The following is a 16,339-nucleotide window of genomic DNA, read 5'->3' on the forward strand; positions in this document are numbered from 1 at the left end:
ACTAATGGCTAATCAGCCCATGCTCACACATAACTGTGCTGTCATACATTTGGTATTTTTTTATTTTGGGGGATGCTTGGACTCAGCTATGGCCGTCAAAGGCCCTGACCCGGAGCATCTATTGTAGCTGGACTTAACTGCATCTTGAGCACCAGCATAATGATAAGCATGGACATTACAGTCAATGGTCACAGGACATAAATTATATTATATATCCCCCCTTCATAAAAATTTCCCCCTTAAATATCTACCACCACTTTTAACAGACTTTTCCCTAGATACTTATTTAAATTTTTCACGCTTTCAATACTCAATTTAGCACTCCAAACAAAGTCAATATATAAACGCAGGCCCCCCCCCCCCGTTGATGTAGCTTAACCCAAAGCAAGGCACTGAAAATGCCTAGATGAGTCTCCCAACTCCATAAACACATAGGTTTGGTCCCAGCCTTCCTGTTAACTCTTAATAAACTTACACATGCAAGCATCTACACCCCAGTGAGAATGCCCTCTAGGTTATTAAAACTAAGAGGAGCTGGCATCAAGCACACACCCTGTAGCTCACGACGCCTTGCTTAACCACACCCCCACGGGAAACAGCAGTGACAAAAATTAAGCCATAAACGAAAGTTTGACTAAGTTATATTAATTAGGGTTGGTAAATCTCGTGCCAGCCACCGCGGTCATACGATTAACCCAAGCTAACAGGAGTACGGCGTAAAACGTGTTAAAGCACCATACCAAATAGGGTTAAATTCTAACTAAGCTGTAAAAAGCCATGATTAAAATAAAAATAAATGACGAAAGTGACCCTACAATAGCCGACGCACTATAGCTAAGACCCAAACTGGGATTAGATACCCCACTATGCTTAGCCCTAAACACAGATAATTACATAAACAAAATTATTCGCCAGAGTACTACTAGCAACAGCTTAAAACTCAAAGGACTTGGCGGTGCTTTATATCCTTCTAGAGGAGCCTGTTCTATAATCGATAAACCCCGATAAACCTCACCAATTCTTGCTAATACAGTCTATATACCGCCATCTTCAGCAAACCCTAAAAAGGAAAAAAAGTAAGCGTAATTATGATACATAAAAACGTTAGGTCAAGGTGTAACCTATGAAATGGGAAGAAATGGGCTACATTCTCTACACCAAGAGAATCAAGCACGAAAGTTATTATGAAACCAATAACCAAAGGAGGATTTAGCAGTAAACTAAGAATAGAGTGCTTAGTTGAATTAGGCCATGAAGCACGCACACACCGCCCGTCACCCTCCTCAAATAGATTCAGTGCATCTAACCCTATTTAAACGCACTAGCTACATGAGAGGAGACAAGTCGTAACAAGGTAAGCATACTGGAAAGTGTGCTTGGATAAATCAAGATATAGCTTAAACAAAGCATCCAGTTTACACCTAGAAGACTTCATTCATTATGAATATCTTGAACTAGACCTAGCCCAAAGATACCCTCTCGACTAAACAACCAAGATAGAATAAAACAAAACATTTAATCCCAATTTAAAGTATAGGAGATAGAAATCTAAGTACGGCGCTATAGAGAAAGTACCGCAAGGGAACGATGAAAGAAAAAAACTAAAAGTATAAAAAAGCAAAGATTACCCCTTGTACCTTTTGCATAATGAATTAACTAGTATAAGACTTAACAAAATGAATTTTAGCTAAGCAGCCCGAAACCAGACGAGCTACTCACAAACAGTTTACCAAGAACTAACTCATCTATGTGGCAAAATAGTGAGAAGATTTGTAAGTAGAGGTGACATGCCTAACGAGCCTGGTGATAGCTGGTTGTCCAGAAAATGAATCTAAGTTCAGCTTTAAAGATACCAAAAATTCAAATAAACCCCACTGTAGCTTTAAAAGTTAGTCTAAAAAGGTACAGCCTTTTAGAAACGGATACAACCTTGACTAGAGAGTAAAATTTAACACTACCATAGTAGGCCTAAAAGCAGCCATCAATTAAGAAAGCGTTAAAGCTCAACAACAAAAATTAAACAGATTCCAACAACAAATGATTAACTCCTAGCCCCAATACTGGACTAATCTATTATAGAATAGAAGCAATAATGTTAATATGAGTAACAAGAAAAATTTTCTCCTTGCATAAGTCTAAGTCAGTGCCTGATAATACTCTGACCACTAACAGTCAATAAAAATAATCCAACAATAAACAATTTATTGATTATACTGTTAACCCAACACAGGAGTGCATCTAAGGAAAGATTAAAAGAAGTAAAAGGAACTCGGCAAACACAAACCCCGCCTGTTTACCAAAAACATCACCTCCAGCATTCCCAGTATTGGAGGCATTGCCTGCCCAGTGACAACTGTTTAACGGCCGCGGTATCCTGACCGTGCAAAGGTAGCATAATCATTTGTTCTCTAAATAAGGACTTGTATGAATGGCCGCACGAGGGTTTTACTGTCTCTTACTTCCAATCAGTGAAATTGACCTTCCCGTGAAGAGGCGGGAATGCACAAATAAGACGAGAAGACCCTATGGAGCTTTAACTAACCAACCCAAAGAGAATAGATTTAACCATTAAGGAATAACAACAATCTCCATGAGTTGGTAGTTTCGGTTGGGGTGACCTCGGAGAATAAAAAATCCTCCGAGCGATTTTAAAGACTAGACCCACAAGTCAAATCACTCTATCGCTCATTGATCCAAAAACTTGATCAACGGAACAAGTTACCCTAGGGATAACAGCGCAATCCTATTCAAGAGTCCATATCGACAATAGGGTTTACGACCTCGATGTTGGATCAGGACATCCTGATGGTGCAACCGCTATCAAAGGTTCGTTTGTTCAACGATTAAAGTCCTACGTGATCTGAGTTCAGACCGGAGTAATCCAGGTCGGTTTCTATCTATTACGTATTTCTCCCAGTACGAAAGGACAAGAGAAATAAGGCCAACTTTAAATCAAGCGCCTTAAGACAACCAATGATAACATCTCAACTGACAACACAAAACCCTGCCCTAGAACAGGGCTTAGTTAAGGTGGCAGAGCCCGGTAATTGCATAAAACTTAAACTTTTATATCCAGAGATTCAAATCCTCTCCTTAACAAAATGTTCATAATTAACATCTTAATACTAATTATTCCCATCCTATTGGCCGTAGCATTCCTTACGTTAGTGGAACGAAAAGTTCTAGGCTATATACAACTCCGAAAAGGTCCAAATGTCGTAGGTCCATATGGCCTACTTCAACCCATCGCCGATGCAATCAAACTTTTCATTAAAGAACCACTACGACCCGCTACATCTTCAGCCTCAATATTTATCCTAGCACCTATCATAGCTTTAGGCCTAGCCTTAACCATGTGAATTCCCCTACCAATACCCTATCCTCTTATCAACATAAACCTAGGAGTCCTATTTATACTAGCCATATCAAGCCTAGCCGTATACTCCATTCTCTGATCAGGCTGAGCTTCCAACTCAAAATACGCACTAATCGGAGCCCTACGAGCAGTAGCACAAACAATCTCATACGAAGTAACGCTAGCAATTATCCTGTTATCAGTACTCCTAATAAGTGGGTCCTTTACCCTCTCCACATTAATTACTACACAAGAACAAATATGGTTAATCCTCCCAGCATGGCCTCTAGCAATAATATGATTTATCTCAACACTAGCAGAAACAAACCGAGCTCCATTTGATTTAACTGAAGGAGAATCAGAGCTAGTCTCGGGCTTCAACGTAGAATATGCAGCAGGACCATTTGCCCTCTTCTTCATAGCAGAGTACGCAAATATTATCATAATAAATATCTTTACAGCAATTTTATTCCTAGGAACATCCCACAATCCACACATACCAGAACTCTACACAATCAATTTTACCATTAAATCCCTACTGCTCACAATATCCTTCCTATGAATCCGAGCATCCTACCCTCGATTTCGCTATGACCAACTAATACACTTACTATGAAAAAATTTTCTACCTCTGACACTAGCCCTGTGCATGTGACACGTATCCCTACCCATCCTTACATCAGGCATCCCACCACAAACATAAGAAATATGTCTGACAAAAGAGTTACTTTGATAGAGTAAATAATAGAGGTTCAAACCCTCTTATTTCTAGAACTATAGGAATCGAACCTACTCCTAAGAATCCAAAACTCTTCGTGCTCCCAATTACACCAAATTCTATTAGTAAGGTCAGCTAATTAAGCTATCGGGCCCATACCCCGAAAATGTTGGTTTATATCCTTCCCGTACTAATAAACCCAATTATCTTTATTATTATTCTACTAACCATTATACTAGGAACTATTATTGTCATAATCAGTTCTCACTGACTACTTGTCTGAATCGGGTTTGAAATAAATATACTCGCCATCATCCCCATCATAATAAAAAATCACAACCCACGAGCTACAGAAGCATCAACTAAATATTTTTTGACTCAATCAACAGCCTCAATACTACTAATAATAGCCGTCATCATTAACCTAATATTCTCAGGCCAATGAACCGTAATAAAACTATTTAACCCAATAGCCTCAATACTTATAACGATAGCCCTAGCTATAAAACTAGGAATAGCCCCATTTCACTTCTGAGTCCCAGAAGTAACACAGGGCATCCCCCTATCCTCAGGCCTTATCCTACTGACATGACAAAAACTAGCACCTATATCTGTACTTTACCAAATCTTCCCATCAATTAACCTAAACTTAATTCTAACCCTATCAGTTTTATCAATCCTAATTGGAGGCTGAGGGGGACTAAACCAAACACAACTCCGAAAAATCATAGCCTACTCATCAATCGCTCATATAGGCTGAATAACAGCAGTACTACCATATAACCCCACCATAACATTGCTAAACTTAATTATCTATATCATTATAACTTCCACCATATTTACCATATTTATAGCCAATTCCACCACCACTACCCTGTCATTATCACACACATGAAATAAAACACCCATTATAACCGTCCTAATTCTTGCCACTCTCCTATCCATAGGAGGACTCCCTCCCCTATCTGGGTTTATACCAAAATGAATAATCATCCAAGAGATAACAAAAAATAACAGCATCATTCTACCCACTTTCATAGCAATCACAGCTCTACTAAACTTATATTTTTATATACGACTCACGTATTCTACCACACTAACAATATTTCCCTCCACAAACAACATAAAAATAAAATGACAATTTCCCCTTATGAAAAAAATAACTTTTCTACCAACAATAGTCGTATTATCTACCATAATATTACCACTCACGCCAATACTATCAGTGTTAGAATAGGAATTTAGGTTAAACAGACCAAGAGCCTTCAAAGCCCTAAGCAAGTACAATTTACTTAATTCCTGATAAGGATTGCAAGACTACACCTTACATCAATTGAATGCAAATCAACCACTTTAATTAAGCTAAATCCTCACTAGACTGGTGGGCTCCACCCCCACGAAACTTTAGTTAACAGCTAAACACCCTAGCTAACTGGCTTCAATCTACTTCTCCCGCCGCAAGAAAAAAAAGGCGGGAGAAGCCCCGGCAGAATTGAAGCTGCTTCTCTGAATTTGCAATTCAACGTGTAAATTCACCACAGGGCTTGGTAAAAAGAGGAGTCAAACCTCTATCTTTAGATTTACAGTCTAATGCTTTGCTCAGCCATTTTACCCATGTTCATTAACCGCTGACTATTCTCAACCAACCATAAAGATATTGGTACCCTTTATCTACTATTTGGTGCTTGGGCCGGTATAGTAGGAACAGCTCTAAGCCTTCTAATTCGCGCTGAATTAGGCCAACCCGGAACTCTGCTCGGAGACGACCAAATCTACAACGTAGTTGTAACCGCACACGCATTTGTAATAATCTTCTTCATAGTAATACCAATCATAATTGGAGGATTCGGTAACTGACTTGTTCCCCTAATAATTGGTGCTCCCGATATAGCATTTCCCCGAATAAATAATATAAGCTTCTGACTCCTCCCTCCCTCATTCCTACTACTCCTCGCATCCTCTATAGTTGAAGCTGGGGCAGGAACAGGCTGAACCGTGTACCCTCCCTTAGCAGGCAACCTAGCCCATGCAGGAGCTTCAGTAGATCTAACCATTTTCTCTTTACACTTAGCAGGAGTTTCCTCAATTTTAGGAGCCATCAACTTCATTACAACAATTATCAACATAAAGCCCCCCGCAATGTCACAATACCAAACCCCTCTGTTCGTATGATCCGTAATAATTACCGCCGTACTACTACTACTCTCGCTCCCTGTATTAGCAGCCGGCATCACAATGCTATTAACAGACCGGAACCTAAATACAACCTTCTTCGACCCGGCAGGAGGAGGAGACCCTATTCTATATCAACACTTATTCTGATTCTTTGGACACCCCGAAGTCTATATTTTAATCTTACCTGGGTTTGGAATAATCTCTCATATCGTGACCTACTACTCAGGAAAAAAAGAACCATTCGGATATATGGGAATAGTTTGGGCTATAATGTCAATCGGATTTCTAGGTTTCATCGTATGAGCCCACCATATATTCACTGTCGGAATAGACGTCGACACACGAGCCTACTTCACATCAGCCACTATAATTATTGCTATTCCAACCGGGGTAAAAGTCTTCAGCTGATTGGCAACACTTCATGGAGGTAATATCAAATGGTCTCCTGCTATAATGTGAGCCCTAGGCTTTATTTTCTTATTTACAGTAGGGGGTTTAACTGGAATTGTCTTAGCCAACTCTTCCCTCGATATTGTTCTTCACGACACATACTACGTTGTCGCACATTTCCACTATGTTTTATCAATAGGAGCTGTATTTGCTATTATAGGGGGATTTGTTCATTGATTCCCACTATTCTCAGGTTATACTCTCAACGATACATGAGCCAAAATCCACTTCGCAATTATATTTGTAGGCGTCAATATAACCTTCTTCCCACAACACTTTCTAGGACTATCTGGCATGCCTCGACGATACTCCGACTACCCAGATGCATACACAATATGAAATACTATCTCATCAATAGGCTCATTCATTTCCCTAACAGCAGTTATACTAATAGTTTTCATCATCTGAGAAGCATTTGCATCTAAACGAGAAGTCTTGACTGTAGACTTAACCACGACAAATCTAGAATGATTAAACGGATGCCCTCCACCATATCACACATTTGAAGAACCCGCCTATGTTAACCTAAAATAAGAAAGGAAGGAATCGAACCCCCTACTATTGGTTTCAAGCCAACATCATAACCTCTATGTCTCTCTCAATAAACGAGGTGTTAGTAAAACATTATATAATTTTGTCAAAGTTAAGTTACAAGTGAAAGTCCTGTACACCTCATATGGCATATCCCATACAACTAGGATTCCAAGATGCAACATCACCAATCATAGAAGAACTACTTCACTTTCATGACCACACGCTAATAATTGTCTTCTTAATTAGCTCATTAGTACTTTACATTATTTCACTAATACTAACGACAAAGCTGACCCATACAAGCACGATAGATGCACAAGAAGTAGAGACAATCTGAACCATTCTGCCCGCCATCATCTTAATTCTAATTGCTCTTCCTTCTTTACGAATTCTATACATAATAGATGAAATCAATAACCCATCTCTTACAGTAAAAACCATAGGACATCAGTGATACTGAAGCTATGAGTATACAGATTATGAGGACTTAAGCTTCGACTCCTACATAATTCCAACATCAGAATTAAAGCCAGGGGAGCTACGACTATTAGAAGTCGATAATCGAGTTGTACTACCAATAGAAATAACAATCCGAATGTTAGTCTCCTCTGAAGACGTATTACACTCATGAGCTGTGCCCTCTCTAGGACTAAAAACAGACGCAATCCCAGGCCGTCTAAACCAAACAACCCTTATATCGTCCCGTCCAGGCTTATATTACGGTCAATGCTCAGAAATTTGCGGGTCAAACCACAGTTTCATACCCATTGTCCTTGAGTTAGTCCCACTAAAGTACTTTGAAAAATGATCTGCGTCAATATTATAAAATCACTAAGAAGCTATATAGCACTAACCTTTTAAGTTAGAGATTGAGAGCCATATACTCTCCTTGGTGACATGCCGCAACTAGACACGTCAACATGACTGACAATGATCTTATCAATATTCTTGACCCTTTTTATCATCTTTCAACTAAAAGTTTCAAAACACAACTTTTATCACAATCCAGAACTGACACCAACAAAAATATTAAAACAAAACACCCCTTGAGAAACAAAATGAACGAAAATTTATTTACCTCTTTTATTACCCCTGTAATTTTAGGTCTCCCTCTCGTAACCCTTATCGTACTATTCCCAAGCCTACTATTCCCAACATCAAACCGACTAGTAAGCAATCGCTTTGTAACCCTCCAACAATGAATACTTCAACTTGTATCAAAACAAATAATGAGTATCCACAATTCTAAAGGACAAACATGAACATTAATATTAATATCTCTGATCCTATTTATTGGATCAACAAACCTACTAGGCCTATTACCCCATTCATTCACACCAACAACACAACTATCAATAAACCTAGGCATAGCCATCCCCCTGTGAGCAGGAGCCGTAATTACAGGATTCCGCAATAAAACTAAAGCATCACTTGCCCATTTCTTACCACAAGGAACACCCACTCCACTAATCCCAATACTAGTAATTATTGAAACTATCAGCCTTTTTATTCAACCTATAGCCCTCGCCGTGCGGTTAACAGCTAACATCACTGCAGGACACCTATTAATTCACCTAATCGGAGGAGCTACACTTGCACTAATAAGCATTAGCACTACAACAGCTCTAATTACATTCACCATTCTAATCCTACTAACAATTCTAGAGTTTGCAGTAGCTATAATCCAAGCCTATGTATTCACTCTCCTAGTCAGCCTATATCTGCATGACAACACATAATGACACACCAAACTCATGCTTATCATATAGTAAACCCAAGCCCTTGACCTCTTACAGGAGCTTTGTCTGCCCTCTTAATAACATCCGGCCTAACCATGTGATTTCACTTTAACTCAATGACCCTGCTAATAATTGGCCTAACAACAAATATACTAACAATATACCAATGATGACGAGATGTTATCCGAGAAAGCACCTTCCAAGGGCACCATACCCCAGCTGTCCAAAAAGGCCTCCGTTATGGAATAATTCTTTTTATTATCTCCGAAGTACTATTCTTTACCGGATTTTTCTGAGCTTTCTACCACTCAAGCCTCGCCCCCACCCCTGAACTAGGCGGCTGCTGACCCCCAACAGGCATTCACCCACTAAACCCCCTAGAAGTCCCACTGCTCAACACCTCTGTCCTATTGGCTTCCGGAGTTTCTATTACCTGAGCCCATCATAGTTTAATAGAAGGGGACCGAAAGCATATATTACAAGCCCTATTTATCACCATCACATTAGGAGTCTACTTCACACTACTACAAGCCTCAGAATACTATGAAGCACCTTTTACTATCTCCGACGGAGTTTACGGCTCAACTTTTTTTGTAGCCACAGGCTTCCACGGCCTCCACGTCATCATTGGGTCCACCTTCTTAATTGTCTGCTTCTTCCGCCAATTAAAATTTCATTTTACTTCTAACCACCACTTCGGCTTTGAAGCCGCTGCCTGATACTGACATTTCGTAGACGTAGTCTGACTTTTCCTCTATGTTTCTATCTATTGATGAGGCTCCTATTCTTTTAGTATTAACTAGTACAGCTGACTTCCAATCAGCTAGTTTCGGTCTAGTCCGAAAAAGAATAATAAATTTAATACTAGCCCTCCTGACCAATTTTACACTAGCCACCCTACTCGTCATCATCGCATTCTGACTTCCCCAACTAAATGTATACTCTGAGAAAACAAGCCCATACGAATGTGGATTTGACCCCATAGGATCAGCCCGCCTTCCCTTCTCTATAAAATTCTTTCTGGTAGCCATCACATTCCTCTTATTTGACCTAGAAATTGCACTCCTCCTACCACTGCCATGAGCCTCACAAACAGCAAATCTAAACACAATGCTTACCATAGCCCTCTTCCTAATTATCCTCCTAGCTGTAAGCCTAGCCTATGAGTGAACTCAAAAAGGACTAGAGTGAACCGAATATGGTACTTAGTTTAAAATAAAATAAATGATTTCGACTCATTAGATTATGATTTAATTCATAATTACCAAATGTCTATAGTATACATAAACATTATAATAGCATTCACAGTATCTCTTGTAGGACTACTAATATACCGATCCCACCTAATATCCTCCCTTCTATGCTTAGAAGGAATAATGCTATCCCTATTCGTTATAGCAGCCCTAACAATCCTCAACTCACATTTTACATTAGCTAGCATAATACCTATTATCCTACTAGTCTTCGCAGCCTGTGAAGCAGCCCTAGGTCTATCTCTACTAGTAATAGTATCAAATACATATGGTACTGATTATGTACAAAACCTCAACTTACTCCAATGCTAAAATACATTATTCCAACAATTATACTTATACCCCTAACCTGGTTATCAAAAAATAATATAATTTGGGTTAACTCCACAGCACACAGCCTTCTAATTAGCTTTACAAGCCTCCTCCTCATAAACCAGTTTGGCGACAACAGCCTTAATTTTTCACTACTATTTTTCTCCGACTCCCTATCCACTCCACTACTAATTTTAACCATATGGCTCCTCCCTCTAATACTAATAGCTAGCCAACATCATCTATCAAAAGAAAACCTAACCCGAAAAAAACTATTTATTACTATGCTGATCTCACTACAACTATTCCTAATTATAACCTTTACCGCCATGGAACTAATCTTATTTTATATTCTATTTGAAGCAACACTAGTCCCAACACTCATTATTATTACCCGATGAGGAAACCAAACAGAACGCCTAAACGCCGGACTCTATTTCCTATTCTATACACTAGCTGGCTCCCTACCCCTATTAGTCGCACTAATTTATATCCAAAACACAGTAGGATCCCTAAATTTCCTAATATTACAGTACTGAGTACAACCTGTTCATAACTCTTGATCTAATGTCTTCATATGACTAGCATGTATAATAGCTTTCATAGTAAAAATACCACTATATGGCCTCCACCTTTGACTACCTAAAGCTCACGTAGAAGCCCCCATCGCAGGCTCCATAGTCCTTGCAGCAGTTCTACTAAAACTAGGGGGGTACGGTATGCTACGAATCACACTAATTCTAAACCCTATGACCGACTTTATAGCATACCCATTCATTATACTCTCCCTATGAGGCATAATTATAACCAGCTCAATCTGCCTCCGTCAAACGGACCTAAAATCACTCATCGCATACTCCTCTGTAAGCCACATAGCACTCGTTATCGTAGCCATCCTTATCCAGACACCTTGAAGCTACATAGGAGCAACCGCCCTTATGATTGCCCACGGCCTCACATCCTCCATACTTTTCTGTCTAGCAAACTCAAACTACGAACGAATCCACAGCCGAACCATAATTCTAGCTCGAGGCCTACAAACGCTCCTTCCACTAATAGCCACCTGATGACTACTAGCAAGTCTAACCAACTTAGCTCTACCCCCAACAATCAACTTAATTGGAGAACTATTTGTAGTAATGTCAACCTTTTCATGATCTAACATTACAATTATTCTAATAGGAGTAAATATAGTAATCACCGCCCTATATTCTCTATACATGCTAATTATAACCCAACGAGGAAAATATACCTACCACATTAATAATATCTCGCCTTCCTTTACACGGGAAAATGCACTCATATCATTACACATCCTACCCCTACTACTCCTAACCCTAAACCCAAAAATTATTCTAGGACCTCTATACTGTAAATATAGTTTAACAAAAACATTAGATTGTGAATCTAACAATAGAAACTCATTACCTTCTTATTTACCGAAAAAGTATGCAAGAACTGCTAATTCTATGCTCCCATATCTAATAGTATGGCTTTTTCGAACTTTTAAAGGATAGTAGTTTATCCGTTGGTCTTAGGAACCAAAAAATTGGTGCAACTCCAAATAAAAGTAATAAACATATTCTCCTCACTCTCACTAGTTACTTTACTCTTACTAACTATACCCATTATAATAATAAGCTTTAACACCTACAAACCTTCCAACTACCCACTCTACGTAAAAACAGCTATCTCATACGCCTTCATTACCAGCATAATTCCCACAATAATATTTATCCACTCAGGCCAAGAACTAATTATTTCAAACTGACACTGACTAACCATCCAAACTCTTAAATTATCCCTCAGCTTTAAAATAGACTATTTCTCAATAATATTTATCCCAGTAGCACTATTCGTCACATGATCTATTATAGAATTCTCAATATGATATATATACTCAGACCCCAATATTAACAAATTCTTCAAATATCTACTCCTATTCCTCATTACTATGCTCATCCTTGTAACCGCAAACAACCTCTTCCAGCTATTCATTGGCTGAGAAGGCGTCGGAATCATATCATTTCTACTCATCGGATGATGATACGGACGAGCAGATGCAAACACAGCAGCCCTACAAGCAATCTTATATAACCGCATCGGCGACATTGGTTTCATTTTAGCAATAGCATGGTTCCTAACAAATCTCAATACCTGAGACCTCCAACAGATCTTCATACTAAACCCAAGCGACTCAAACATACCCTTGATTGGACTAGCATTAGCTGCAACCGGAAAATCCGCCCAATTTGGCCTCCACCCGTGACTTCCCTCTGCAATAGAAGGCCCAACTCCCGTCTCAGCACTACTCCATTCAAGCACAATAGTGGTAGCAGGTATCTTCCTACTAATCCGTTTCTATCCCCTCACAGAAAACAATAAATACATCCAATCTATTACATTATGCTTAGGAGCCATTACCACACTATTTACAGCAATATGCGCCCTCACCCAAAATGACATTAAAAAAATCATCGCCTTCTCCACATCCAGTCAACTGGGCCTTATAATAGTAACTATTGGCATTAACCAACCTTACCTAGCTTTCCTCCACATCTGTACCCACGCCTTTTTCAAAGCTATACTATTCATATGCTCCGGTTCCATTATTCACAGCCTAAACGACGAACAAGATATTCGAAAAATAGGAGGCCTATTTAAAGCCATGCCATTCACCACAACAGCCCTCATTGTTGGCAGTCTCGCACTAACAGGAATACCCTTCCTCACAGGATTCTACTCCAAAGACCTAATCATCGAAGCCGCCAACACGTCTTATACCAACGCCTGAGCCCTTCTGATAACATTAATTGCCACCTCTTTCACAGCTATTTACAGCACCCGTATTATTTTTTTCGCACTTCTAGGACAACCCCGATTCCCTACCCTAGTTAATATTAACGAAAACAACCCCCTTCTGATCAACTCTATCAAACGCTTACTAATTGGAAGCCTCTTCGCAGGATACATCATTTCCAACAATATCCCTCCAACAACAATTCCCCAAATAACTATGCCCTACTACCTAAAAACAACAGCCCTAATTGTTACAATCCTAGGCTTCATCTTAGCCCTAGAAATCAGTAATATAACTAAAAATCTAAAATATCACTACCCCTCAAACGCCTTCAAGTTCTCAACCTTGCTAGGGTATTTCCCCACAATTATACATCGCCTAGCTCCATACATAAATTTATCAATAAGCCAAAAATCAGCATCCTCCCTTCTAGACCTAATCTGACTAGAAGCCATCCTACCAAAAACCATCTCACTCGCCCAAATAAAAGCATCTACCCTGGTCACAAACCAAAAAGGCCTGATCAAACTATATTTCCTCTCCTTCTTAATCACAATCCTTATCAGCATAATCTTATTTAATTTCCACGAGTAATTTCTATAATAACCACAACACCAATTAATAAAGACCACCCAGTTACAATAACTAATCAGGTACCATAACTGTATAAAGCCGCAATCCCTATGGCCTCTTCACTAAAGAACCCAGAATCCCCTGTATCATAAATCACCCAATCCCCTAAACCATTAAACTCAAACACAACCTCAACTTCTTTATCCTTTAATACATAATAGACCATAAAGAACTCCATCAACAAGCCAGTAACAAATGCCCCTAAAACAGCCTTATTAGAAAGCCAAATTTCAGGATACTGTTCTGTAGCCATAGCCGTTGTATAACCAAAAACTACCATCATACCTCCCAAATAAATTAAAAAGACCATCAACCCCAAAAAGGATCCACCAAAATTCAATACAATTCCACAGCCAACCCCACCACTCACAATTAACCCTAACCCCCCATAAATAGGTGAAGGTTTCGAAGAAAACCCCACAAAACCTATCACGAAAATAACGCTTAGAATAAATACAATGTATAGTATCATTATTCTTACATGGAATCTAACCATGACTAATGATATGAAAAACCATCGTTGTCATTCAACTACAAGAACACTAATGACTAACATTCGAAAGTCCCACCCACTAATAAAAATTGTAAACAATGCATTCATCGACCTTCCAGCCCCATCAAACATTTCATCATGATGAAATTTCGGTTCCCTCCTGGGAATCTGCCTAATCCTACAAATCCTCACAGGCCTATTCCTAGCAATACACTACACATCCGACACAACAACAGCATTCTCCTCTGTTACCCATATCTGCCGAGACGTGAACTACGGCTGAATCATCCGATACATACACGCAAACGGAGCTTCAATGTTTTTTATCTGCTTATATATGCACGTAGGACGAGGCTTATATTACGGGTCTTACACTTTTCTAGAAACATGAAATATTGGAGTAATCCTTCTGCTCACAGTAATAGCCACAGCATTTATAGGATACGTCCTACCATGAGGACAAATATCATTCTGAGGAGCAACAGTCATCACCAACCTCTTATCAGCAATCCCATACATCGGCACAAATTTAGTCGAATGAATCTGAGGCGGATTCTCAGTAGACAAAGCAACCCTTACCCGATTCTTCGCTTTCCATTTTATCCTTCCATTTATCATCATAGCAATTGCCATAGTCCACCTACTATTCCTCCACGAAACAGGCTCCAACAACCCAACAGGAATTTCCTCAGACGTAGACAAAATCCCATTCCACCCCTACTATACCATTAAGGACATCTTAGGGGCCCTCTTACTAATTCTAGCTCTAATACTACTAGTACTATTCGCACCCGACCTCCTCGGAGACCCAGATAACTACACCCCAGCCAATCCACTCAACACACCCCCTCACATCAAACCCGAGTGATACTTCTTATTTGCATACGCAATCTTACGATCAATCCCCAACAAACTAGGAGGAGTACTAGCCCTAGCCTTCTCTATCCTAATTCTTGCTCTAATCCCCCTACTACACACCTCCAAACAACGAAGCATAATATTCCGACCACTCAGCCAATGCCTATTCTGAGCCCTAGTAGCAGACCTACTGACACTCACATGAATTGGAGGACAACCAGTCGAACACCCATATATCACCATCGGACAACTAGCATCTGTCCTATACTTTCTCCTCATCCTAGTGCTAATACCAACGGCCGGCACAATCGAAAACAAATTACTAAAATGAAGACAGGTCTTTGTAGTACATCTAATATACTGGTCTTGTAAACCAGAGAAGGAGAACAACTAACCTCCCTAAGACTCAAGGAAGAAACTGCAGTCTCACCATCAACCCCCAAAGCTGAAGTTCTATTTAAACTATTCCCTGAACACTATTAATATAGTTCCATAAATACAAAGAGCCTTATCAGTATTAAATTTATCAAAAATCCCAATAACTCAACACAGAATTTGCACCCTAACCAAATATTACAAACACCACTAGCTAACATAACACGCCCATACACAGACCACAGAATGAATTACCTACGCAAGGAGTAATGTACATAACATTAATGTAATAAAGACATAATATGTATATAGTACATTAAATTATATGCCCCATGCATATAAGCAAGTACATGACCTCTATAGCAGTACATAATACATATAATTATTGACTGTACATAGTACATTATGTCAAATTCATTCTTGATAGTATATCTATTATATATTCCTTACCATTAGATCACGAGCTTAATTACCATGCCGCGTGAAACCAGCAACCCGCTAGGCAGGGATCCCTCTTCTCGCTCCGGGCCCATAAACCGTGGGGGTCGCTATCCAATGAATTTTACCAGGCATCTGGTTCTTTCTTCAGGGCCATCTCATCTAAAACGGTCCATTCTTTCCTCTTAAATAAGACATCTCGATGG

At 39.4% G+C, this 16,339-nt stretch overlaps 13 protein-coding genes across 13 annotated transcripts, besides 24 other annotated features; 12 read left to right on the top strand and 1 right to left on the bottom strand. All coding sequences in view use genetic code 2, as the record gives it.

Annotated features, from left to right (window-relative positions):
* Positions 1 to 363: 363 nt before the first annotated feature.
* Positions 364 to 430, top strand: a tRNA (tRNA-Phe).
* Positions 431 to 1,386, top strand: an rRNA (s-rRNA).
* Positions 1,387 to 1,453, top strand: a tRNA (tRNA-Val).
* Positions 1,454 to 3,024, top strand: an rRNA (l-rRNA).
* Positions 3,025 to 3,099, top strand: a tRNA (tRNA-Leu).
* Positions 3,100 to 3,101: 2 nt separating this feature from the next.
* Positions 3,102 to 4,057, top strand: ND1 (NADH dehydrogenase subunit 1). Its single transcript has one exon. A coding segment is annotated over exon 1 (956 nt).
* Positions 4,058 to 4,126, top strand: a tRNA (tRNA-Ile).
* Positions 4,124 to 4,195, bottom strand: a tRNA (tRNA-Gln).
* Positions 4,196 to 4,197: 2 nt separating this feature from the next.
* Positions 4,198 to 4,266, top strand: a tRNA (tRNA-Met).
* On the top strand, positions 4,267 to 5,308 carry ND2 (NADH dehydrogenase subunit 2). The gene has a single exon. A coding segment is annotated over exon 1 (1,042 nt).
* Positions 5,309 to 5,375, top strand: a tRNA (tRNA-Trp).
* A 1-nt stretch (position 5,376) lies between these two features.
* Positions 5,377 to 5,445, bottom strand: a tRNA (tRNA-Ala).
* Position 5,446: 1 nt separating this feature from the next.
* Positions 5,447 to 5,519, bottom strand: a tRNA (tRNA-Asn).
* Positions 5,520 to 5,551: 32 nt separating this feature from the next.
* Positions 5,552 to 5,618, bottom strand: a tRNA (tRNA-Cys).
* Positions 5,619 to 5,686, bottom strand: a tRNA (tRNA-Tyr).
* A 1-nt stretch (position 5,687) lies between these two features.
* On the top strand, positions 5,688 to 7,232 carry COX1 (cytochrome c oxidase subunit I). The gene has a single exon. The coding sequence runs from the start codon at positions 5,688 to 5,690 to the stop codon at positions 7,230 to 7,232; it is 1,545 nt and encodes a 514-aa protein (YP_002907376.1).
* Positions 7,230 to 7,300, bottom strand: a tRNA (tRNA-Ser).
* Positions 7,301 to 7,304: 4 nt separating this feature from the next.
* Positions 7,305 to 7,373, top strand: a tRNA (tRNA-Asp).
* A 1-nt stretch (position 7,374) lies between these two features.
* On the top strand, positions 7,375 to 8,058 carry COX2 (cytochrome c oxidase subunit II). Its single transcript has one exon. It carries the CDS (start codon positions 7,375 to 7,377, stop codon positions 8,056 to 8,058), a length of 684 nt encoding a protein of 227 aa, YP_002907377.1.
* A 3-nt stretch (positions 8,059 to 8,061) lies between these two features.
* Positions 8,062 to 8,128, top strand: a tRNA (tRNA-Lys).
* Position 8,129: 1 nt separating this feature from the next.
* Positions 8,130 to 8,330, top strand: ATP8 (ATP synthase F0 subunit 8). Its single transcript has one exon. The coding sequence runs from the start codon at positions 8,130 to 8,132 to the stop codon at positions 8,328 to 8,330; it is 201 nt and encodes a 66-aa protein (YP_002907378.1).
* Positions 8,291 to 8,971, top strand: ATP6 (ATP synthase F0 subunit 6). The gene has a single exon. It carries the CDS (start codon positions 8,291 to 8,293, stop codon positions 8,969 to 8,971), a length of 681 nt encoding a protein of 226 aa, YP_002907379.1.
* On the top strand, positions 8,971 to 9,751 carry COX3 (cytochrome c oxidase subunit III). The gene has a single exon. A coding segment is annotated over exon 1 (781 nt).
* Positions 9,752 to 9,754: 3 nt separating this feature from the next.
* Positions 9,755 to 9,823, top strand: a tRNA (tRNA-Gly).
* On the top strand, positions 9,824 to 10,169 carry ND3 (NADH dehydrogenase subunit 3). Its single transcript has one exon. A coding segment is annotated over exon 1 (346 nt).
* A 1-nt stretch (position 10,170) lies between these two features.
* Positions 10,171 to 10,239, top strand: a tRNA (tRNA-Arg).
* Positions 10,240 to 10,536, top strand: ND4L (NADH dehydrogenase subunit 4L). Its single transcript has one exon. The coding sequence runs from the start codon at positions 10,240 to 10,242 to the stop codon at positions 10,534 to 10,536; it is 297 nt and encodes a 98-aa protein (YP_002907382.1).
* On the top strand, positions 10,530 to 11,907 carry ND4 (NADH dehydrogenase subunit 4). The gene has a single exon. A coding segment is annotated over exon 1 (1,378 nt).
* Positions 11,908 to 11,977, top strand: a tRNA (tRNA-His).
* Positions 11,978 to 12,037, top strand: a tRNA (tRNA-Ser).
* A 1-nt stretch (position 12,038) lies between these two features.
* Positions 12,039 to 12,109, top strand: a tRNA (tRNA-Leu).
* ND5 (NADH dehydrogenase subunit 5) lies at positions 12,110 to 13,930 on the top strand. Its single transcript has one exon. The coding sequence runs from the start codon at positions 12,110 to 12,112 to the stop codon at positions 13,928 to 13,930; it is 1,821 nt and encodes a 606-aa protein (YP_002907384.1).
* ND6 (NADH dehydrogenase subunit 6) lies at positions 13,914 to 14,441 on the bottom strand. The gene has a single exon. It carries the CDS (start codon positions 14,439 to 14,441, stop codon positions 13,914 to 13,916), a length of 528 nt encoding a protein of 175 aa, YP_002907385.1.
* Positions 14,442 to 14,510, bottom strand: a tRNA (tRNA-Glu).
* Positions 14,511 to 14,514: 4 nt separating this feature from the next.
* On the top strand, positions 14,515 to 15,654 carry CYTB (cytochrome b). Its single transcript has one exon. It carries the CDS (start codon positions 14,515 to 14,517, stop codon positions 15,652 to 15,654), a length of 1,140 nt encoding a protein of 379 aa, YP_002907386.1.
* Positions 15,655 to 15,658: 4 nt separating this feature from the next.
* Positions 15,659 to 15,727, top strand: a tRNA (tRNA-Thr).
* Positions 15,727 to 15,792, bottom strand: a tRNA (tRNA-Pro).
* Between the last annotated feature and the right edge of the window lie 547 nt (positions 15,793 to 16,339).

This window comes from Bos javanicus, mitochondrion, assembly GCF_032452875.1.
Source record: "Bos javanicus mitochondrion, complete genome".
Taxonomy (NCBI): Eukaryota; Metazoa; Chordata; class Mammalia; order Artiodactyla; family Bovidae; genus Bos; species Bos javanicus.